General features: G+C 46.6%; 1 protein-coding gene across 2 annotated transcripts in view; it reads left to right on the forward strand.

Annotated features, from left to right (window-relative positions):
* The first annotated feature begins 354 nt into the window (after positions 1-354).
* Positions 355-23,209, forward strand: part of UBE2L3 (ubiquitin conjugating enzyme E2 L3) — a 45,848-nt gene continuing 22,993 nt past the window's right edge. The window contains exons 1-2 of one of the 2 annotated variants that reach the window (XM_037067301.1): positions 355-458; positions 16,771-16,866. In XM_037067301.1, coding sequence (XP_036923196.1) covers positions 432-458; positions 16,771-16,866 — 123 coding nt within the window. In that variant the 5' untranslated portion in view covers positions 355-431. The remainder of the gene's footprint in view (positions 459-16,770; positions 16,867-23,209) is intronic. The other variant, XM_037067302.1, reaches the window with a different exon arrangement.

Below are 23,209 nucleotides of genomic sequence, written 5' to 3' on the forward strand. Positions count from 1 at the left end.
TAGCTATTATTGCTATTTCCTCAGTGAGGCTTTTCTGACTTCTCAATGAAAACTAGGTCCCCACAGTTACTTTCTCATCACCCAGTTTTCTTCTTCTTTTTTTTTATCATCCAGTTTCCTTTTCTTCACAGTCCTTAGGAGTGCCTGAAATAATCCTTTAACGATATTTTGTGCAACCAATATTTATTGTGCACCTACTATATGCCAAGCACTGTTTGTAATTACCATCGGATTGGATACCCCCTACGAAGACAGGATCTCTGCCAGTTCTGTTCACTTAGGCCCCTGGTGCTGTGGCCGGCACACAGTAGGCGATTTGCACATCCGGTGCCCCGCCTCCGCCACCCCTCCCCCGCTCCAGGAAGTGCGGGGGCTCTAGCACCCCGGTCGGCCGTGATGCACACTGGGAAGGCAGCAGTACCAGATCCAAGATGGCGGCCAGCAGGAGGCTGATGAAGGTAAAAGCCATTCTCCGGCGCCGGCCGGGCGGGGGGCGGCGTCGCCGGCCCGGGGCCCCCGTGGCGGGCCGGGGCTCTTTGGGCCGCCACCGCCTGGCCTCCCGCCCTACATGGGCCCGCCCGCCCCTGGGCCGTGCGCCGACTGAAGGAACTAACGGGGCCGCCTAGGCCTCAGCCTGGGCGGGAGCTCCAGGCCGCGCTGGGAGCCGTCGCTGTCCCCTCAGCCCGGCCCGGTGTGTCCACGCTCCCCTCCGCCCGCAGCCCAGCCAGCTACCCCTTTTCGCGGCGGCCGCCTCCCAGACCGGGAGCGATGTTGATGTGGGGGTTCGCCCGGGAGGCCCTAAACCGGTGCCTGCGGGTAAGGCCCGAGTCCTGGAGCCCCGGCCGGGAGCCCGCGCCGCGGAGCCGCCCCGCCCTGGGCCACAGGGCTCCGGCTCGGAGCCCCGCTCATTTGGGCCGCAGCTCCGGCGGCCGGGAGGCTCAGGCTGGGGAATAAAGGAGGATGCGGGGTGACAAAAGTTAGGGCAGTTTTTGGTGGGTCTTTTGAAATTGCGTTGGGTTCTAGCAAACTGTCGCCTTGTGACTGCAGAGTCACACAGTGACAAGTTCCAACTCCGAGAAGGTCGGCCCCGACCGCGGCGCCGTTCTCCTTCCCCGTCTCCTTTCCTACCCACCGTTTAGTCATTCCGATCTCTTTTTCCCTGATGAGGCAAAGTGCCGTTTTTTTTGGGGTGGGGGTGGGGGTCGGTTTCAGTGGTTCGAATCAAAACCAAGCAAAGTTTACAAAAATAACTTGGTACTTTGTATCTTGAATGCAGCGGGGTGCTTTCTTGCTAATTGGCTCCTTTGGGGAAGAACACAGATGCTAAACTGGCTTAATTCTTTCGCAAATGTGTTTGCCGGCGTCCTCCAGAGCAGATCTCGCCAGCGTTTGTGGGTCGGGTGCCGGGTGCTGCTGCGAAGCTGCCCCGGGCCGGAAATAAAAAAGGCCCAGGAGCTAGTTTCCAGAGGGGACACGGAGATCTGGGGTTCCTCCTGGGCAGAGCAGTGCTTGGTAGAGCTGGACATTGAATTTGGAGTCACAGCCTCTGAGCCCTCCCTCACTGAGAACGTTTTCCTTTCTTTTGTTCATTAAGGGCAGGAGACGACGTTTAACTTAATAAAACTCGATTGGAAGTGGGCGCGCCACCATTCACCCAGTCATCCAGATGAGGGGGACTGTTACTCACTTATTTCCCTACTCAGCTCCCCGGATGCGCTCACCTGCTTAAGCCTGGAGAATTTTACTGTAGAAAGATTTCTCTGGAGTGCCTGTTTTGTTTCCTAATCTTACTGAAATAATTTGAATTCATGCCCTTATCTCTCAGATGCCCTCCCAAGTGCTTTCCTCTGATTACCCTTCAGGGATAGCAGAGTTGTTGGTTGGTTTTTTTTTTTTCTTTCTTCTTCTTTTTCTAAAGCAAATGTTTAATCCTTTCACTCCTATTGAGAAACCTCTGTGGCCTTATTGTCCTCAGCAGTTAATCCTAACTTCTTACTTAGCATGCAGTATCATTCTTAGATTGACCGGAAGTCACTGTTTAGTCTCCCCTCCTGCCCCTTGGCTTCCCTCTACCCTTTCACCTTCACAGTAGCTGTTTTATTTTTAAGCTTTTACTCTGTGCAGCTAGCTCTGTGCTTCACATTGGTGATCATGTTTCATCCCTAGTGAAGTAAAAGTATTATTCCCATTTTGTAGGTGAGAATGGAGCACAGAGATTCGTGAGCTGCACACATTTTTCTCTTAGGGGAAGAGAGTGAGCTGTGATCTCAGTTCCGACAACAAAGGCCACTGCTCTTACTTGTTGTGTGGTCTCCCTTTGCACCCGCTGTTTACTCTACCTGAGAAAGGCTGCCTTCCTCCCCCCTCTCCCCTTCCAGGGAAGTCCCAGGTTCCACTGCAATCCCAGCTGCCCTATGAGGTCTGCATGGTCCCCCTTCAGAATGAGTTGTTCCCTTTTTTGTGTGACTACAGCACTTTCTCTTTAGAGAATTTTTACAAGTTTACTTGAGCCAAAACTGACAGCTGTCAGGAAGCAAGATCTAAAATGCTCCTACCCTACAGTGCTTTCCTTATGTTGCTGTTTACCATGATACGATTTGTGTTTAAACGACTTGTCTTTCCTACTGGATTCTGACTTCCTCAGGGGCAGGGATCTTGACCTAATTCATCCTGGTATCCCCTAGTCTAGCCCAGTTGACCCACTTTGGAGATCTTCGGTTCCTAGTAGTCCGAGAGGGGAATCTCTGTGTTTTATTGTGTGTGTGTGTTTAAACATATTGGAGCTTAGAAAAACTATGTAACATTAATTGAGTGCCTATTAGGTGCTAGATCATTTATGTAATTTCTTTCTTTTCAGTAACAAAGTTAGTGTGTTGTCATCTTTATTCTACAAATGAGAAAATTGTGAGGCTTAAATATAAGTTGGGTGTTGCTTAAGGTGGAGTAGCAGACCTGAGTGGGGAGAGATGAGATGCTAAATCTCCCTTGCTCTGAATCCCAAGTTCCACGTTCCTTCTCCCACTTTCTTATTTCAAGGATACGTGGAGGGGTGTGTTGTTTCTGGAGCTGTGGATGGAAATTCTTTAAATTCAGTAGGGAGAATGATGGTTTCGTGGTTTTGATCATTGTCTCTGAGAGTCAGTATTTAAGCCTGGTTAGTTTAGAAAAAAAAAAAAAGAATGATGCAGGTTGGGGAAGGAAACAAAGGGACTTTCAATGGTGAAAAGTAAACATGTTGAATAATCAAATGCACATCTTCAAGAACTTAGGGTTTCCTCAGAAACTTTCCCAGGACACTCCAGAATCAGAGGTTTCTTTGTAACAGTGACTGTCTGCAGATAGTGTTAAAGATGGAATGATTTGCATATGTGGAGCTGAGAAGTTATTTTAGGCAGAGTGAGTGTGATAAAGTCGTAATTAAAAAATTTGCCCAAAGCAGTGATTTTTCAACTAGTGTGCCACAAGAATTTTTAAAACATGCAATATTTGACTTAGCCAGGGACACTGACCTCTTTTCCCTTAGATTGTCAAAGTGAAAAATGACAACCGCTAGCACAAAATAGCCATCTGGTGTGAATGAATCAAAATTATACCTTTCTTTGTGTCACATTGGCAAAAAATATATATTTTGCTGTGCTGCAGAATTTTAGTAGTTTATATGTGCCGTGAGATGAAAAAAGTGAAAAATCGCTGGCCAAAAGGATTAGCCTTTTTTCAGAACCCCTTTTAGAAATTACAATGTTAATAAAACAAAAAATACGTTTTAATTTTCAGGAAGCTAATTCAGCCTTAACAGCGATAACTAGATTGTAACCATTGCTTCAATCAGGAGGGAAATAGCTACAAAAGTGAAACCTGAAGGTGTGGCTAAGGAAATTGATTGCAGTCTCATAATTTCTTTTCAGCTTCAATTGCACACAGTTCCTCTAAGGGCCCTCCAGCTGAATATCTTCCCAGAAGGGCTTTCTCAGTGGGAAAATTTGTGAATTTAAGAGAGGAGCGACATTTTATTAGTTGTAATGGTGTGACTTTTGAGAAGAGTATTTGAGATTTGTTAGTAATGTTTTAGTCCTGGGTAAATGATTTTTACTCAGGACTCCATATTGGTATGCTTTCAATCCATGATCACTTGTGAATGAGGAGGAAGAGTCACTAAAATACACTTCCTTCCTTGGAATTAGTTGTATTCAGCGATAAACTGGTGTGCTTTTGAGTTTGGGTTTATAATCTGTGATATTGGGTAACTAACAACAGAGCAATGAGTGTGTCTAATACTAATATGCTGTGTGTGTCAGGAGGTGAAGGGAGTTTTACAGATGGTGTTATGTCGGTGTAAGTGTCCTGAATCCACTCTGGGTTTTGGGGAATTGAAAAAAGCATTGCACTTTTTATCCGGAATTCATGCTCCCAGTGAAGTGGAATAATTCTGCCTCCTTTAATGATACACTTTGTAAATGTTTCTCTATTAGAAGATAATATGGACAGGCCCTGGGAAAGAATATACTCGGTTATTGTAACATTTGGACCTTTTTTTAAGGTTTATACTAGAATGAAAACATTTGTCTCCTGGTTCTTGGATCTTTTCTGATCTTGTTACAACTCTAAAGAGTCTGTTGATTTCACATTTTATTGTACCAGCACACTTGAAAATATTCTCATTCTTTTGAGAAGTATCACTAAATGTTCGAGATAGTTATTGTATCTGTGTGGTTTTTTTGGTTTTTGTTTTTTAAGATTTTATTTATTTGTTTTTAGAGAGAAGGGAAGGAAGGGAGAAGACAGGGAGAGAAACGCCATGTGCGAGAGAACCATCAATCAGTTGCCCAGGCAGGCGCTCTGATGGGGAATCGAACCTGACAACCTTTCCCAGCCTTTCCATTTGTGGGACAGCACCCAACTTATTGAGCCACACCAGTCAGGGCAAGAGATACTGGTCTTTGCTGCAACAGGGAGGTCGGAATTCAAGCTTAGAGAGCCATGAAGCCATCCATCCTGAGCTCATACTCGTTATCCAACCATCTTGATTGTTTCCCTTTAAATGGTACATAGACCTGTAAGCAGTTACATAGAAATGCATCCTGTGCCCTCCACTTCTTTCCTGCTTAGGTATTGATCTACTGGTCTATTCATTCACCCAATGAAGAACCTGGGGGAGCTGCATACCCCTTCCTGCCACATCTAGCCGCTTGCCAGATTCTGCTTAACTGTGTTCGTCTGTTCACTGCCTGTCTTGTCTGCATCCCCACTACCACTCCCTTAGGTCAAGCTGTCCCCATTTGTGGTGGGACACCTGTGTTAGATTCCGTAATGGTTTCCTTTTATTCCACACTAGTCAGTCTGTCCTCAGTCCTGCATGATCCCTAACCAGCAGTTTGTCCGAGAGAAGCAAATGCACATGTCCAGGCCCTGCTCTCAGAGTTTGGAACCAAATTGAGTAGGTCAGGACTCTAGTTAAAAATCTACCTTCCTTACCATATTCCTTCAAGGTCAGACCTTGCCAGTCTTCTCTGTCCCTACGTGTCCATGGAAACCCCTCACATGGCATGCTTTGCACACCCAGGTCTCTTGATGGGCATTGCTGTCTCTTCTCTGCATCACGGTAACTTCTTGTATTTTAAGACTCTGCAGAATGGACACCTGTGGGCTCTGTCCTTGAGGAGCTTAGTAAGGGAGAAGAAGAGCATGTACCTGGAACAAAGAAATCCTGGTATATGTTCACTGAATAATGGAGTACAGGTGAGGGAAAGACCCTCTGACATGGAAGAGATGGAACTCCGTCTGGCCTTTCAGAATGAGTAGGTTTTGGTAGTTGAAGAGGAGAGGGGTCAGGCAGCCAGTGAGATTGAATAGCTTTCATCCCTCAGAATGGATGTGGACTGTGGCGATGAGAGATGCCCTAAAGAACCTTAGTAACAGTCTATCTGCTTCCCAATATGGCTGCATACTTCTGACCTTGTGCTGTCCCCTCCTTGGGTTTTAGTTAGGCCAGCCCCTGAGGTGGTTTCCGGAAGCTCTGGGGAACTGGCCTGGTTTTACCAGGGCTGACGTGTCCAGCATCCCTGGCCCTCCAGAACTAGGCGCCCTCCCTCCCTCTGCCTTGGCAGGGCTGACTTCTCTAGCCAGCCCCTGGAAGACCTGCCTGTCCATGAAGGAGCATCATGGACGGAGATGCTGGTGGGTTCAAGGACAGGTAGCGGAGAGATGCTGTAGCTTTTCTATTGAGGAATCAGGTGTACCCCCTCCTGCAACATCCTTGAGAAGTGGCAGGCCTCTCACTTTTGCCTACATGTGTCTCCTCTGGCCAGCCTTATCCTGCCTGTTCTTGAGGGCATAGAATATCTTAATCCTCTTCCTAATTAGAAAAAGGGGGAGGAAAGGGTCTTTCATTCGTGGCAAATATGTTGAGGGAGAACACAGCTAATTGGTTAGGAGCTCAGGTTTCGGAGTTTGAGTCCTGGGCCTGCAGCATCATAGCTGAGTGAACCTGGGCAAGTTACTTAACCTCTCTATGATTAGTACTTCCTCTGTGTGAAGGTTAAATGAGTTAGTACATATCAAGTGCTTAGAAGAGTGGTGGCATGTGTGAAGCGTGAGACACGTAGATATTATTGGGAGTGAGGAAGACACATTCCAGGGCGGTGAGGAGAGCAACCTGGGAGGAGGGGAGGGTTTGGGGGAATGATAGGAGTGGTGCTGAGGTCAGGTAGGGGCAGGCCAGCGTGGATGTGACCTGGGCACCGAGGCAGAGCCCATTCTCTTACCTGCAGTGCTCTCCTGCCTCTTGAAGTAACCTGTTCTTAGGGTTAGTGAGAAGTTTATCAAGACAGCTGTGTGAATTTCTTTGTTTGAAAATGTTTACTTTTTCCAGCAAAATAAAAAAGCTCTGGAATTCAGAATTTGTCTTTCCAGCATCTCAGAATCTCTCCCTATGTATTTCTCTTTCTGTTCTGAATGTACATACCGTGTAGTGACAGTCACCATGTCCAAAGATGAGTCCAGGTGCCGAGGACGGCAGCAGAAGGTGCTGAGCTGGGGGGTGCAGTTGAGGGGTTCGGACAAAACTTCTGAATAAGTAGGTGCAGTCCCAGAAATAATGGTGTTGTCTTTTGTCTTTTTCAGCCTTGAAGCAGAAAAGTTAAGAAAGATTGCTTCTGGGGGCTGTTCCATTTCTCCTCCCCATGCTCCACAGTCTCTTTAGAATTCCAGAGCTTCCAGAGGCCCCTTGGCAGGCAGGAGGCTTACAGGGCGCCACCCACGGGCTAGCAGTGGAGTCAGACACTCACTGCCCAGCTCTCCCTGCTCTCGGTCTTGCTCCTGCTCTTCACGTGGCTGCTTTGGTTTTTAAGGAAGGACAAGGTGGAGACTAGGATTCGTTTGGGTCAGGTGGTTAGGTTTTTGTTCTATTTTTAACAGTTCGATACTATGTCAGTTACAGCTTTCTGTGCTTCATTATCCTGTCAGATTTGCTTCCTCTTCTTACTAGCATAGTTCAGCAGAGGAGTGCAACAGAGGGGGTGACACCCGAGTCTGTCATGGGATGAGGGAGAGGGTGTAACTCAGAAGTAGATAGCCCCTGAACCCTTTCTGTGAATGTTTACTTCATCCTAGTGTACCGGTTGTTAAGAAAAATCAGCACGTGTCAGCTAAACTTACAGAAGGATCCACCACGTGTTTTATACAAGCAGTTGCCATTCTCACTTGTCTTGTTTCAGGCTCTGTGCCACTGGGTCTGTTGTAGACAGACATGAAAAGGTTGTGTCCCAGTCCCCGAGGAGCTCGCAGCCTGGTGTGGGGTGCAGGACTCCAGAGCGTATGATGTAGGTCAAGAATGCCAGGCACACCCATGTTCAGATGGGGACAGAAATACATTCCAGGAGAGAGGCTGATGGCTGGAAGCTGGCTGTGGAGCTGGCTTGAGAGCCTGCCAACTGAGGCTTGGGCAGCACTTGCTCAGAGGTGTGTGGGCAGTGTGTTCCTTGAAGCCTGTGCTGAGTGTCATATTCTCTTAGAATGACCTCTTGACAAGTAGCCTACCTCCCTGGGGCAGCATACTGTGGTTGAGTAACAGGGACCTGAGCTCAGATATTTATTTCTGCCTTGGACTCGTTCGTATCTTCTTGAGCCTGAGAGTCCTGATTTCTCCAAAGGGGATAATGAAACCCCATAGAGTTAGGCGCATAATTAAGTGCATTAGTTGTGACGATAACAAAGTTAGCTAGCATGCCAGCCATGGAAAGGGAAATGTGTTGGCATGGGTCCCACCCCCTTTGCTGAGTATTACTTGGAATGGGAGAATTGTTTTGGGGGGGCTCTGAAGCCTGGTGCTTAGATTTACAGTATTGAATTACCTTGAAGTCATGAGTTAGTGTCATTGATACTGGTTGCTTTGTGCAAGCTTGGAAAGTACATTTCTCTCAAAATTAGTCACTTTTCTACAGTCATACAAAAGCACAGAGTGGCTCTTGCAAATTCCTAATGTCCTACTAGTTGTGTAGATGGTATTTTGACAGTGATTCTGTACTTTGATTTAAGGCAGATTTCTGTTATTTTTCCTTCAGACATCTGGCTCCACCTGCCAGGTGCATTGCGCCTGGGAAGAAGGAGCCTAGAAGTGTCCCTTACACAATGTAAGCACTTAGTGACTAGCCGTGAAGGGTGAGGGCAAATACTGTGTCTGTTCGTGCTTTTGTCATTATAAATCTCAGAGAGTGTGATTCCAGAGCAAGCCGAGCCCTCCCAGGGTCTCACTACAGAAGTAGGAGCCCCTGCGCTGGCTGGCATTTTCCGTGGGTGTGGTCGCTGCCCTGAATACCTTGTGGCTTATTTCCTTTTTTTTTTTTTAGAGAGATGGGAAGGGAAGGAGAGAGGGAGAGAAACATCAATGTGCAGTTGCCTCTCACATGGCCCCCACTGGGGACCAGGCCCGAAACCCAGGCATATGCCCCGACTGGGAATCAAACTGTGACCCTTTGGTTTGCAGCCTGCGCTTAATCTACTGAGTTACACAAGCCAGGGCTATTTAGTTATATATTTTTAAAGACTTATTTATTTTTTCTTAGAGGGGGAAATGAAAGAGAAAGAGAGGGAAAGAAACATCAATGTGTGGTTGCTTGACACATTCCACCCCCCCACCCCCTGCACTGGGGGCCTGGCCTGCAACCCAGACATGTGCCCTGACAGGGAATCAAACCAGCAGTGTGTTGGTTCACAGGCTGGCACTCAACCGACTGAGCCACACCAGGCAGGGCAAAATTTTTATTTATTTTAGCGGGAGAGAGAGAGAAACATCTATTTTTGTTCCAATTATTTACTGTGTATTTTTTAGACTATAAGACGCACCCGCCATTTGGGAGAAATAATGGTTAATGCTCCTGTTGAGTTTTGTTTACACTTACATTGGTGAAATATTATGTTATTTATGTTATTAAATATTTTACCTTTTTTTTTTTTGCTTCAAACATTTTTCCCCCTATTTTTCCCCTCTAAAACCTAGGTGTATCTTATGGTTTGAAAAATACGGTATGTAATCCCTGGCTGGTGTAGCTCAGTGGAGTGAGTGCGGGCCTGCGAACCACACAATCGCGGTTCGATTCCCAGTCAGGGCAGATGCCTGGGTTGCAGGCCAGTTCCCAGCAGGGGACTCACGGGAGGCAACCATACATTGATATTTCTCTCCTTCTCTCTTTCCCTTCCCCTCTAAAGATAAATAAATAAAATATTTTAAAAAATAAATAAATAAATTTTAAAAAAGAAAAATATGGTATGTATTCATTGGTTGATCTTGTACATGCCCTTACTGGAGATTGAACCTTCAACCATAGCATATAGGCATGACACTTAACCAACTGAGCTACCCAGCCAGGGCTCTTTCTGGTGTTTTGCTGCTGCTTTTTATGTGGCTACATTTAGTGTTTGCCTCTTGTACCAAACGCATGTACCTTCCCTTGCATCTCTCCATTTCTGTCCTTTGTTGGAATTTTGGAGGTGATGGAACCCTAAGCTGATGCCCTGCAGAAAGAGTGATGGTGATGTGCTCCACCTTACATTTTGTTCCTCCACAATGTAAGCCTCCAGCTTATGTTTTGTTCCTTTTCTTTTTAAATTAAGATACGATCAGTCAGGGCATTTCTCAAAGCTTTGTGCGAACTACCATAAACATACTCATTTCTAATTTAAGACCATGAGTTCTGGTCATAGGCTGTTGATGCCATATCTATGCTCTACTATGTAGAATAGGGGGTATACATGTCCAGAAGGTATCCAGCCATGATATATGAAAACCAGACATTTATTGAAGAAGATACAAGAAACATTGTACAGAGGAAAATGACACCATAGTCCCCTTCAAAGTAGGCACCTTGGGACCTAACACAGTTCTCCCAATTGCCATCAGGTGCCCCATCATATTTTTCTGAATATCAGTGGTCTGATATCTCTTCCCTTTGAAAGGTGATTTTAGTTTTGGGAAAAGCCAGGAGTTTTAGGGCACCAAATCTGAGCTGTAGAGGGGCCTAGTCTCCTGGGTGATGTGTTGTTTTGCCAAAAAACTCTGCGTGAGACATGATGCATGAGTGGCTGCGTTGTCATAATGAAGCTGCCAATCACCAGCTGCCCATAGCTGCAGCCTTCTGAATCATCCGAATAGTTTCCACGGAGGAACGTTCAAGCTTAACGCAAAATTTGATGCAGATTTGTTGCTCTTATTTTCTCAGTCATTTTGAATGCCACGGCCACACCGTACACATGCTCACTCAGTGGCATCTACCACCCCAAAGACCAGTACAATGAAGTTGTCATTGTTCACACTTGCATATTCTAATCCACTCTCCTTGGCTGCCAGATTGCACCAATGTCACGCAACAAACCCTTCTTGTTATATCAACAATGGTTGGGCTTTTTTTGGACAGACTTCATATATTGGTGCCTTGACACTGTCTTGAGTATTAAGTGTGGTGATACAATTACAAAAGGAAGCGAAACTACCATTAATTGAGTACCTACTGAGGTGTTAAGCATTATATAACAGTTCTTATAATTTTAATTAGGGTCCTGTAAAGTTGGTTTTCTCTCTCTCTTTTTTTCCCCCCTCAGGTAAGATGATAGACTCCTTTGGAGCTTCAGGTTAGCGTGGAGGGTGGGGCCAGGAGGGTTGAGCGCAGGCCTCTCTGACCCAGAGGTCTTTGCTTTTTCTAGTCCAGTGAGGATTTGGCAGCTGTTGAAGCAATCATTTGCCAAATAAAAATATTATTTCTATATTAGAAAATAAATATTGAAGAGAATGGTTGGGGATTGGAATATGCTGATTCTGTTGCCTAACTTAGGCCCTACGGGAATCTTCAGAATAGAGAACAAGGCTCTGGCCGGGTAGCTCACTTGGTGAGAGTGTCGTCTCCTTGCACCAAGGTTACGGGTTTGATCCTCCTATTGGGGCAGCACAGGAATCAACTGATGAATGTACACATATGTAGAACAACAAATCAATGTCTCTGTCAAAAAAAGAATATAGGAAAATGAGCACTATAAGCCATAATCAGCTTTCACTTTAAAAAAAAGTTCAGGACTTGTTTTGCTTCCATGTGCCTAGTTCAGTAAGAGGTGTTAGTTCTTTTTTTTTTTTTTTTAAGATTATTTATTTATTTACCTTTAGAGGGGAAGGAGAGAGGGAGAGAAACATCAATGTATGGTTGCCTTTTGTGCGTCCCCTGCTGGGAGTTGGCCTGCAGGGAACTGGCATGCAACCCAGGCATGTGCCCTGACTGGGAATCGAACTGCGATCCTCTGGTTCGCAGGCCTGTGCTCAATCCACTGAGCTACGCCAGCCAGGGCGAGGTGTTAGTTCTTTTAGACGTTTTTTTTTTCTCACAGTGGGAATGACACTAAATCAGTCAGGCCCTCCATGTCTTCCTCACTGGAAAGGACTGGGTTGGATGGGTGTGGTAGTTCCTGGACAGGGGTGTGCCTCCTGGTCACCTGCGCAGCCCCAGGCTCCAGTCCTCAGCTGAGCCGAGTAGGTTCTGATTCTGTAGGTCTAGCATGGTACCTGGGCATAAGACGGTCTTTCAGCCCCCTCTCCACCCTTTCTGCCTCAACCCACCCGCACTCTCTGTGAGTGTTAAACAACTCTCCCAGGGATTTGGGCACATGACCCTAGTGGAGTCCCCAACCTTAGTAATTAATCACTAATCACTCTAGCCAAACTGGGTTCCCAGCTGCTTTCCTAATTTCCGGCCCCNCCCCCCCCCCCCCCCCCCGTGGTTTCCTCTGTGTCTTTATGTTTCCTACTCACGGACTCCTGTTCTCTCCAGAAGTTCTGCTTTCAAGGCTGGTCTCAGCACCTGTCTTCCACGAAGCTGTTGCCCTCTGCTGTTGCCTGATGGGACTCCCTGTTCTGACCTTCAGGTTCCTCCTAGAACAGAGCTTATCTCTCCTAACTCAGCCTCAGTGGACAGGAAGATGGTGTTCAGCTTTACTTCCCATAGTTCTTTAGAGGCACAACACACCTTTTTCCACTGTGCAAATAAAAGTTGCAGGATGATATGGAATATGCTTTTGAAAACTACAAGCACTCTTAATACTTGATGGTCCAGATGTCCAGATTTGACATCTGAAGCAGCCCTGGCTTGCACAGCTGATCTTTTCCCTCTTACTTTGTCCGGATTTCTTAAAAAGGACCATGGCCACAAGTTGGTTAAGAATCACTAGATCCTGCCCTGGCTGATATGGTACAGTGGGCTGCACACTATGCTGTGAACTGAAAGGTCACCAGTTCGATTCCTGGTCAGGGCACATGCCTGGATTGTGGGCTGGGTCCCGTGTTGGGGCTGTGCAAGTGGCAGCCTATCGATGTTCCTCTTCCTCTTTGTCCTTTCCTTCCCCCTTCTCTAAAAAATAAATAACATCTTTTAAAGAAACAAAAAGAATCACTGGCTCTCGGTCGGTGTGCAACAATTATTCAGATTTTGAACAGTTTTCCAGGCCCCATCATAGACCTCTAGAGGAAGAAAAGAAACTTTGTTAAATACTTTGCCCACACTCTGATGCATAACCGTCTCCTGTCCTCTCATTGGTTGAGGCCAGCCTTCTGTGCAGGACTTGGAGCAGTGCACTCCTGCTGTGGCCAGGGCCATCTCACTGTTAGTGCCTGTGGAGCTGTTAGGCAGTGGTTCATTTCTTTGGCGTGGAGTGGGCATCCAGCTCTCTGCAGGTTGGGGAATAAGCTTTTCCCTCTTTGAAGAGCCGAGAAGCACACCCAGGCTCTTTCATGTTCTGCAATACACTGAGATCCACGTCTGGGCTCAGAAGTAGACCTCACTGTGAGTGGCATTGCTCTTTCTCCCTCGACACTTACCCTTTGTTTCTGAAGTCTGCTTTCCCCCACTGGGAGAAGGGACCGTGTGAGCTGCTTGGTTCTGCTTTCCTTTGAGCTCTTCTCTCTTGGTTTGTCATCATTGCACCATCAGCCGGGAGCAGCTGACCAGAGAGAGACTGCTGCTCGCTGGGAGCAGAACTGAAACAAACCTTTCTGGGGTGTATTTTATACGTTTCTGTTGTTGGTTTTGGCCGTCCTAACTTGTTCTTCTAAAGTGGATTCTCTCTTTTTTTTCGTCAGGTATTTTCCTCCAACATTTGAAATTTTGAATTTGAAGTCTGAGTTTACATTGATTTTCTTTTTAAACATTCCTTCCCCAGTTCTTCATTTTCAGGACCATCCTCAGTTGCAGAGGTTTGCTTGAGAGTTTGCCTGTCCTCTTGAGTCATGGTACCCTTTTCCAGTCTCCTACCTTCAGATGAACCTGTGATTTCTCTGAACAACTTGAATCCATCTTCTCAAAGTTGATACAGGTCTTTCTGGCAGTTTCAGTTGAACAGTTCTTGTCTGCAGGACTGTCTTGTGCAGTATAGGACTTAGCGTCCTGGCCCCTGATACTGCCAGTGGTTCTCAGCAGCTGGGCTCTTGGACATTGGGAAATTGGGGTGGGGTAGTATCACAATGCCTGGCATCTAGTGGGTGGGGCTGGGGATGCCCAGGTGGAGTCCTGTTGGAGGATGGCACCACCCTATTGAGAAACACTCTCTTAGGGGGCTGCCCAGCATTCCCTGGAGGTTATGGGCTTGCTTGCTTATTTGTTTTGTCTTGATTTCTTTCACTTCTCTCTTATAATCAGTTCTTCCTTGATGGTTAGAATGAATTATGCAGAGGAGGCTGCCTCGTCCCTCTTTGGTGAGCTTAACCTGGCAGTAAGGTAAGCTGACAGTTTCTCTGGTAGCTGCTCTTCTGAGCCTCCCTAGTCCCTCCCTTTTTTGGGCCAGCGGGGTGTGGCCTCCTCCTCTCACTGTTTGGCTTTTGTCTTTGTTCATGTATCTTTCGCTTTCAAAGCACCAATAAATGCCCTTCCTGCACCCCTGCACACAGTGCCCACTTGTTCCTCCCTTTGTCTTGCATAAGATGCAGTTTTTCACAGCCATATTATCGGTAACCCCCATCTTGCCATGTTTTTGTAATTCTTTTGAAATATACCTTCTTGTGTTTATCACTGATACTTCATGTTGTTAGTATATGGATTTCTGAAGCCATAAAATATAGTTTCATATTGTTTTAAAACGTATTTTCTCTCATGAATATTCAATATATTCTGTAGTTTCTTCTTTTGATTGTCTAATTTCAAAGTTCTGTCTGGAATTTTTTCTTGTCTGTATTTTTGATAACTTGGTAAGACTTGGCCCTTAAGGGACATGGCATCTTCTTGTGTCTCTTGCCAGGAATCTTCACCCTAGTGTCTTGAACCAAGGACCAGAAAATTAAAGTACATAGAGATCCCTTCCTATCCCAGAGTTCTTTTCCTTCCCCAAGCCCCAGCTTCCTATCTACTTATTAACCATCATTAAGCAAGTGTTTGACGAAGCACAACTGTAAGCTTCAGAGGTTTCCTGGTCTCTGTCCTCACACTTGCCCTCCTAGGCCAAGGTGATAGTATGGGGGTGAGGGCTTTTCCCCTTCCAGAATCTGCCCAGACTGCACACTACCCAGGTGAGCGTTTCTGATGAGTCCCAGGCATTAGCAGGAGGACCAGGTGGCAGCAGGTTGAGTGGTCTTAGGTCCATGCTTTCCCCCCTTCAGGCTCAAGTGGAGGGACCAGGCCACATATTTTCCTACTGCAGGGGTCACAGCCATTGCTGCTGGCATCTTCCCTCACTGAAACTGAGCATTGCTGGGAACTCAATCTCTCAGTGGGAGCAGCTCTCTCATCTCACTGTACCTTGTTAAAAATCCTGTTTTCAACTTCACCACACAGTTACTGGACCAGAATTATCCAGGCTGCGGCCCAGACCTAGACAGTTGTGGTAGGCAGCTAGAGTTAACAAACAGCAGGACCCTTGGGGGAGAAATTTGGGCCTGTTGCCTACCATGAAGTGCCAGGTGTCCCAACTGCCTCTTGCATATTCATTCGATGTGCCGTCCTTCTCTGCCTATTCCATGCCAGGCATACTGCACATCCTCCGACCTAGAACCTGTAGCGCTGGCTCAGTTCCCCTTCCTTGGGAATTGTGTCCCCAGGGTGCCTTGTAAACTGTCGGCTCTGTGATGGGAATAGGGGGTGCAGAGATCTTTTGGGGGTGATGTGGGGGCTGATTCAGAGCTTCTCTGCCATTTACGAGTCAGAGCACTAAACAAAGAGGGGCCTCCCAGTTACGATGGTTCATGGGCTGGACCACCAAGGATGGAGCCAGGCTAGTGAGGAAGCTGTCCTCCCAGCAGGGGAGGCAGGGCTCAGCTGGGAGGTGTTCCAGGGTTGCTGAAGAGAAGTTACCCAAAAGATGTGGCGGTGGCTGTTGTGCCGTGGATGAGAGGCCAGATGGGGGAATTGGTGGCAGCATGTCCCTCCAGGTATCTGAGGATGGAGAATGGAGGGGATGTGGGCAGGCACACACAGGAAGATGGCTTGGGCTATAACACTTACTGGATGTTCACTCAAGTTGTTGGGAAAGCAGCGGGAAGTGTCAGGCTGGTGCACAGTTGAAAGACAACTGACGGACAGTTCTAGACTAAACACATCTAGGGTGGGGCCTTAAAATAGTCTGGATGGTCATGCTTTTTGAATGAAGTGGATTTGCTCTGTTGACTGTGATGATAATCCCTCATATTTGCAAAGGGTTCCACTGCTTACAATGTGGTTTCCTCCTCGTTACCTACAGCTCTGGGTCTTACTTACTATCCCTGCTTTGCAGCTGAGGAAGCCGAGGCTCAGTGAAGGTTTTCTGTCCCCCTCCCATCCCAGACTGGATAGTTGTTCTCTTCGCTGTGTGCCCTGTGCCCTGGTGGAGTCCTGAACTTGCACTTACAGTGTTGGGCAGAGAACTTTGTGGGTATGTGTGTTCTCCTGATCCCACGTTGTTCATCTTTATGTCCTCGCCGTCTGCCACACAGTCAGTGCTTAATAAATCTGGGTTGGAAGAAGTCAGACCTCCAGGCCTTTCTTGTGACAGCCCAGAGAGGAGGTGGTGCTTTTGCAAGAGCGCAGTTACTGAGTTGTTTACCCCGCTGAGTGCCATGGGTTCACCAAGGTGGGGGCCTGTCTTGGTCTGGGACATGGGTTGAGGGGACTGCAGTGGCTCTGGGCCTCTTACCTAGGCCAGGAATTGTCTAGCCCACACTCCGAAGTTTTACCATCAGTGGTGTTGGCACTTGGTTTAATTTGAGGGAGTCAGGAGGGATCTTAATATGTGGTGCTTTCCCCTATTGACACCCCTTTATGCTTTGTCAATCAACAGGAGCTTGAAGAAATCCGCAAATGTGGAATGAAAAACTTCCGTAACATCCAGGTTGATGAAGCTAATTTATTGACTTGGCAAGGGCTTATTGTTCCTGTGAGTATTGAACACTTCACTTCTTATCAGATTCATCTCAAGGTGTGTGTGTGCTGTTGGGCGTATCTCTCTGTTCCCAAGGGGACTTTTTCGTGTAGGCAACCACGAGGTGCACAGAGGCGGCTGCCACTCTAGGGTAATAAGGTAGGGACCATAACCTCAGTTTCCTTAGTAGAACCCCAACTTCGTGCTGGTTTTGTAACATTCTGGGGGGTCCTGAGCTTTCCAGGTCTGTTGTTATTGACCCAGGAAAGGAGTGGTGTGTGTCCTCCTGGCTTTCCTGGCTTCTCTTGGCTTGGCCTCATGTATCTGGATGGGGCCACCTTCTCTCTGACCTCTCTAGGGAGGTGGCAGGTGTTCCCATCTAGATCTTTGTGCTGTCGAGCTTGGGCTTGCCTCTGTGTCTCTAACCCTCTGGACACCTGTGTTCCAGGCTTCATTCCTGGTGCCCTTCAGTTTGTGCCTCCCATTTGTTTCAAATCCCTTTGCTTCATGGGCCACCTATTCCCTTCACTCACTATCTTTTCTGGGGCTTGTGCCTCCAGTGTCTGCTCCCCACCGCTCTACTCCACCTCCCTGTTCACTGACTTCTGCCTTCAGACGGGCTCCGGCCTCCTCCTAAGGGCCACTTTCCTGTGACCTTACTATCTTCTTGATTTACTGTCTGCTCTTTTCCGTCCTTTCGTCTCCTCGCCCCTCAAGACACGTTGTGCACTAACTGCAGTTTATGGTCCAGTTTGTCCCACGTCCTGAAACTGCTTCACACCAAGCACAGAGGCTCCACTAAGTCCTTACACCTCTGGCTCAGCAGCCCTGGGGCCGTGCACCCCACTTGGAACCCCCTGTGTCCCAGCCTCCTGTTCTGTAACCAGTGTGTCAGTGCGTCAGCTCCTGTCCTCCCACTTCCTCTTAACTCTTAGACATCGGTCTAATTAATTCTCTTACCTTTTTCTCATTCTGTGTTGTTTCTTGAGATCCCTGCTTCTTCCAGCATCACTGGTTCCTGGGAGTTCACTGTACGTGAGGAAATCCTGTCTCTGCCTCCATTCCTGCCTTCTCCCCAAGGCCACACCACCTGTCCACAAGGTGGCCTGACTTGACATTGTCTGCCTTCTCGTCTCTTGTTTCACAACCGGGACCTTTTTCTGTGTGTTCCCTTTTGCTTCCTGTTCTAAAGTCCCTGGAACTTGAATGGCAAATGCTGGGTTTATGGTTTATTTTCATAATCATTTGGATAACTAAGGGAAGCTATACTTTGTAGTCTTCTGGTAAACATTCAAACATTTAAAGTCTGGGAGCGTCCACTCTGGTGTTGAAGATGGAGTCTTTTAGATTTCTCCAGGCTTGGAGGTGGGGAGGCTGAAGGCGCAGAGCGTGGGCAGTGCAGAAACCCCGACTGGGGCGGGTCAGCCCTTCCCTGCCACAGGTGCCTGCCAGCTGTTGGAGATGGCCAGGACCATCTGACTCCCTGGCCCTTTTCTTTTTCTTTTTTAAAAAAATATTAATTAATTAATTAACTTTAGAGAGGGAGAAAGGGTAGGAGAAAGAGAGGGAGAGAAACATCAATGTGAGAGAGAGACATTGGTCATTTGCCTCTCATGTGCCCTGACAGGACTAAACCTGAAACCCAGGTGTGTGTCCTGATTGGGAATTGAATTGGTGACATTTCACTTTGTGGGACATCACCCAACCAACTGAGTCATGCTGGGCAGGAACCACCTGTCTCTTTTCTTTAAAAAAAAATTTTTTTTCATAGAAAGCCTGTTTTCCCTCCCTCCCTCCCTCCCTCCCTCTCTTTTGATTTAATCATTATTATATTTTTTTCCCATTACCATTCAGTTCCGTTATACCCCCCTCCCCCCAGCAATCACCACACTTGTTCATTTCCATGAGTCCTTTTTCCTCTGACCCTAATTGAGATTTTGTATCCTACTGATACAAGAAGTAAACAGGTAATCCAGATCATTTGAAAACTGATAAGAATGAATGGGACTGCATTAGGCAGTCAGGCTTGGCTGCTGATGTGCTCAGTGGCCTGAAAGACTGCAGGCTGGCTCCAAGAGTAGATGGTTGTCAGGCAGGCTCTCACCCAAGTGCACACCAAGGCCTCACTCTGGTGTCATTGGCAGAGACTGTGGAACGGCCTGAGGCCCGAGGTGGTGACTAGTTGGTGGAATCCCAACTAGTGTGCTTGAACCAAGGCTCTGGGGAGTGTACAGGCCCAAGCCTCACCTTCCATTTGGGGACACTGTGCCCAGGGACAGTAGGCGATGGCCAGGGCTGCCCTCATCCCTGCTCATGCTGCCTCTTTCCATTCCTCCCTCTCTTACCCCTGTAATCACTGCTTGAGGCCCCTGGGTTGGTATAAGAGTTTCAAGGATGAGGTTAGCCACTGATCCCTCCAGGGTCTCCATTTGTACCTCCCACCTGGGCCTCAGGCCTTCCTGCTCAGTAGGGGCTGGTCAGTATGGGGAATCTTCCACCTAAACTCACCTGGGGTCTACCAGACTGATAAAGTCATGACACCCTAGAGTGTACCTTTACGTCCTTGGGGAGCTGCTTAGTAAACACACCCTACCCAGAGTTCAGAGAGAGGGCAGGGCCAGACGTCCAAGATAGGGAAGATGGGAGGTGACTGGAGAGGCACTTTTTAGAAATACTTCATTTTGACCATGGCAGTTTAGGTTTTAATCTTTAAACACATATTTTTATTTTATTTTAAAATTTTTTAAAAATTTTATTTATTTATTTTTAGAGGGGAGGGGAGGGAGAGAGGGAGAGAAATATCAATGTATGGTTGCCTCTCATGCATCCCCTGCTGGGAACTGTTCTGCAACCCAGGCATGTGCCCTGACTGGGAATCGAACCACAGTTGTTTAATTCGCAGGCCTGTGCTCAATCCACTGAGCTACACCAGCCAGGGCCACATGTTTTTATATATAAATTTATTATTAGAAATTCAGATGTGATGTCTCAGGAAGAAAATAATTTCATAATCCCTTCATGAAGAAATCCCTCAAGCAGAAACTCTGTACCCATTAAAAAATAACTTCCCATTCCCCTGCCTCATTCCTGGTAACCCCTAATCTCCTGTCTCTATGACTTTGCCTGTTGTAGATATGTTTATTAAAATTAGTCATCTGCTATTTGTCCTTTTTATTTTAAGGTTTTATTTTTTTATTTTTAGAGGGGAAGGGAGGGAGGAAGAGGGAGAGAAACATCAGAATGTGTTTGCCTCTCATGTGGCCCCCACTGGGGACCTGGCCTGCAACCCTGGCATGTGCTCTGACTGAGAATCAAACCAGCGACCCTTTGGTTCACAGCCCGCGCTCAGTCCACCAAACTGTACCAACCAGGGCTATTTGTCCTTTTTTGTCTGGCTTATTTCATTTATCATAATTTCTTCAAAGGTCATCAATATTGTGCTGTGTATCAAACATTATTTTTATGGATGAATAATATTCCATTATTTGTATGTAGCATATTTTACTTATCCATTCATCTGTTGGTGGAAACTAGGGATGTTTCTGCCTTTTGACTATTGTGAATAATGCCCTTCTGAACATTGACGTGCAAGGATCTGCTTAAGTTCCTGTTTTCAGTTCTTTGGGGTGCAGATAAGAATTGCTGGATTGTATGGTAATTCTGTGTTCAACTATGAGAAACCAACAAACTGATTTTCACAGTAGCCGCACTATCTTACATTCCCACCTGCAGCATACAAGGGTTCTCATTTTCCCACATCCTCACCAATGTTTATATTCTCTTTTTTAAAAGTTGTAGCTATTCTAGTCCATGTGAACTGGATGTATCATGGTGTTTTTTCCCCTCAGTATTATTTATTTTATTGTATTTTTTCCATTACTATTTGGCCCCCTTACACCCCCACCCCCACAATCACCACACTGTTGTCCATGAGTCCTTTTTCCTTTCTGCTCAACCCCTCCATCCTGCCCCACCCCTCCCTGCCCCGCCCTGCCCCGCCCCGCCCCGCCCCGCCCTCAGAGCTGTCATCTCCTGGTGGTTTTGATTTGCATTTTCCTATTGACTAAGGATGTTGAACATCTTTTCACATGTCTTTGGAGAAATGTCTATTCAAGTACTTTGCCCTTTTTTATTTTCTTTAAAGACTTTGTGGGTTTTGGGTGTTTTGTTTTGTTTTGTTTTGTTTCTTTAAGAGTAGCTTTAGGCCAGGCTGGTATGGCTCAGTGGTTTGAGTGATTTGTGTGGCGGCCTGTGAACCAAAGGGTCCCTGGTTCAATTCCCAGTCAGGGTATATGCCTGGATTGCAGACCAGGTCCCTAGTAGGGGGTGCATGAGAGGCAACCACATATTGATGTTTCTGTCCTTCACTTTCTCCTTCCCTTTCCCTCTCTCTAAAATTAAATAGATAAAACTAAGGAGAGAAAAAGAGTAGCTTTAGGTTCACAGCTCCTTGAACCTTTTTAAGAGGAAGGTACAGAGATTTTCTATATACCCTATGCCCGCATACATGTATTGTCTTTGTCAACATTCCCTGGAGAGTGGTGCATGTTATAATTGGATGTACATTGATGCATCATAGTCACCTAAAGTATATAGCTTACATCAGAATTCACTCTTGGTATTGTACATTCTGAGTTCAGACAAATGTATAATGACATATATCCATTATTCTAGTATCATACAGAGCATTTTCACGGCCCTGAAATTCTGTGTCCTACCTAGTCATTCCTCCCTACCCCCCTTCCTCCCCAACTCCCATAACCCTCTGGCAACTTCAGGTCCTTTATGGTATTCAGTTTTGCCAATTCTGAAATGTCATAGTTAACAGTATACAATATGTAGCTTTTCAAACAAATATTTTATTTCTTTATTTTTAGGAGGAGGGGACAGGAAGGAGAAAGTGGGAGAGAAACATCAGTGTGTGGTTGCCTCTCATGTGTCCCCTACTGGGGACCTGGCCCGCAACCCAGGCATGTGCCTTGACTGGGAATCAAACTGGTGACCTTTTGCTTCACAGGCTCCTGCTCAATCCACTGAGCCATACCACCCAGGGCAGTATGTAGCTTTTTAAAAAATACTTTTTAAAACATTTTATTTATTTCTTTTTAGAAGGGAAGGAGGGGAAAAGAAACATCAGTATGTGGTTGCCTCTCATGTGCCCCCCTGCTGAGAACCTGACCTGCAGCCCAGGCATATACCATGACTGGGAATTGAACTGGTGACCCTTTTGTTCTCAGGCTCGTGCTCAATCCACTGAGCCACACCAGCCAGGGCTTCTCTTTCTTTCTTCATGTGGCTTCAAGTTAGTGTGCAGTGTCCTTTCATTTAACCTAAAGGACTCCCCTTTTGTGTTTCTTTTAGAGGGGAAGGGAAGGAGAGAGAGAGAAATATCAATGTATGGTTGCCTCTCGTGCGTCCCCTGCCGGGAACCAGGAACTGGCCTGCAAACCCAGGCATGTGCCCTGACTGGGAATTGAACCGTGATTGTGTGGTTCGCAGGCCCGTGCTCAATCCACTGAGCTACACCAGCCAGGGCTCCTTCATTTTTTTTTAAGATTTTATTTATTTATCCTAGAGGGGAAGGGAAGGGGAGAGAGAGAAACATCAATGTATGGTTGCCTCTCATCCGTCCCCTGCCGGGAGCCGGGAACCGGGAACCGGGAACTGGCCTGCAACCTAGGCATGTGCCCTGACTGGGAATCAAACCGCAATCGTGTGGTTCGCAGGCCTGCGCTCAGTCCACTGAGCTACACTAGCCAGGGCTCGTCCTTCATTTTTGAGGGATAGGTTTGCTGACAGTATTTTCCTTTCAGCACTTTGAATATGTCATCCCACTGCTTTCTGGCCTTTGTGGTATGGTGAGAAATCAGGCGTTTGTCTTACGGGGATCTGTTCTATGTGACAAGTCATTTCTCCCCTCTTAGTGCTGTCGGGATTATTTCTTTGTTTTTCAGTGATTTGACTGTCTTGGTATAATCCTGCTTGGAGTTCATTGAATTTTTTGGGTGTTCACCTAGTTTCTTGGCTGTATAGATTTATATCTTTCATGGAATTTGGGAGGTTTTGGTCATTTTTTATTCAGATATTCTCTCCACCCCTTTCTCTTCCTCCTCGGGGACTGCTGTAATGTTTGTTTGTTGGTTAGCTCCCAGGTGTCCCTATGTTCCTAAGCTCTGATTGCTTTTCTTCCGCCTTTTTTCTTTTTGTTCCTTTCATGGAATCGTTTTACTTGTCCTAACTTCGGGTTTGCCGATTCTGTTACTTGTTCAAATCCACTGCTGAATTGTTCTGGTGAGTTTTTCACTTCAGTTACCGTACAGTTTAGCTCCAGAATTTCTTTTTGGTTCCGTTTTATAAT

Source organism: Sturnira hondurensis, unplaced genomic scaffold (genome assembly GCF_014824575.4).
Source record: "Sturnira hondurensis isolate 20B ecotype Veracruz unplaced genomic scaffold, ASM1482457v3 Scaffold0017254, whole genome shotgun sequence".
Classification (NCBI taxonomy): domain Eukaryota; kingdom Metazoa; phylum Chordata; class Mammalia; order Chiroptera; family Phyllostomidae; genus Sturnira; species Sturnira hondurensis.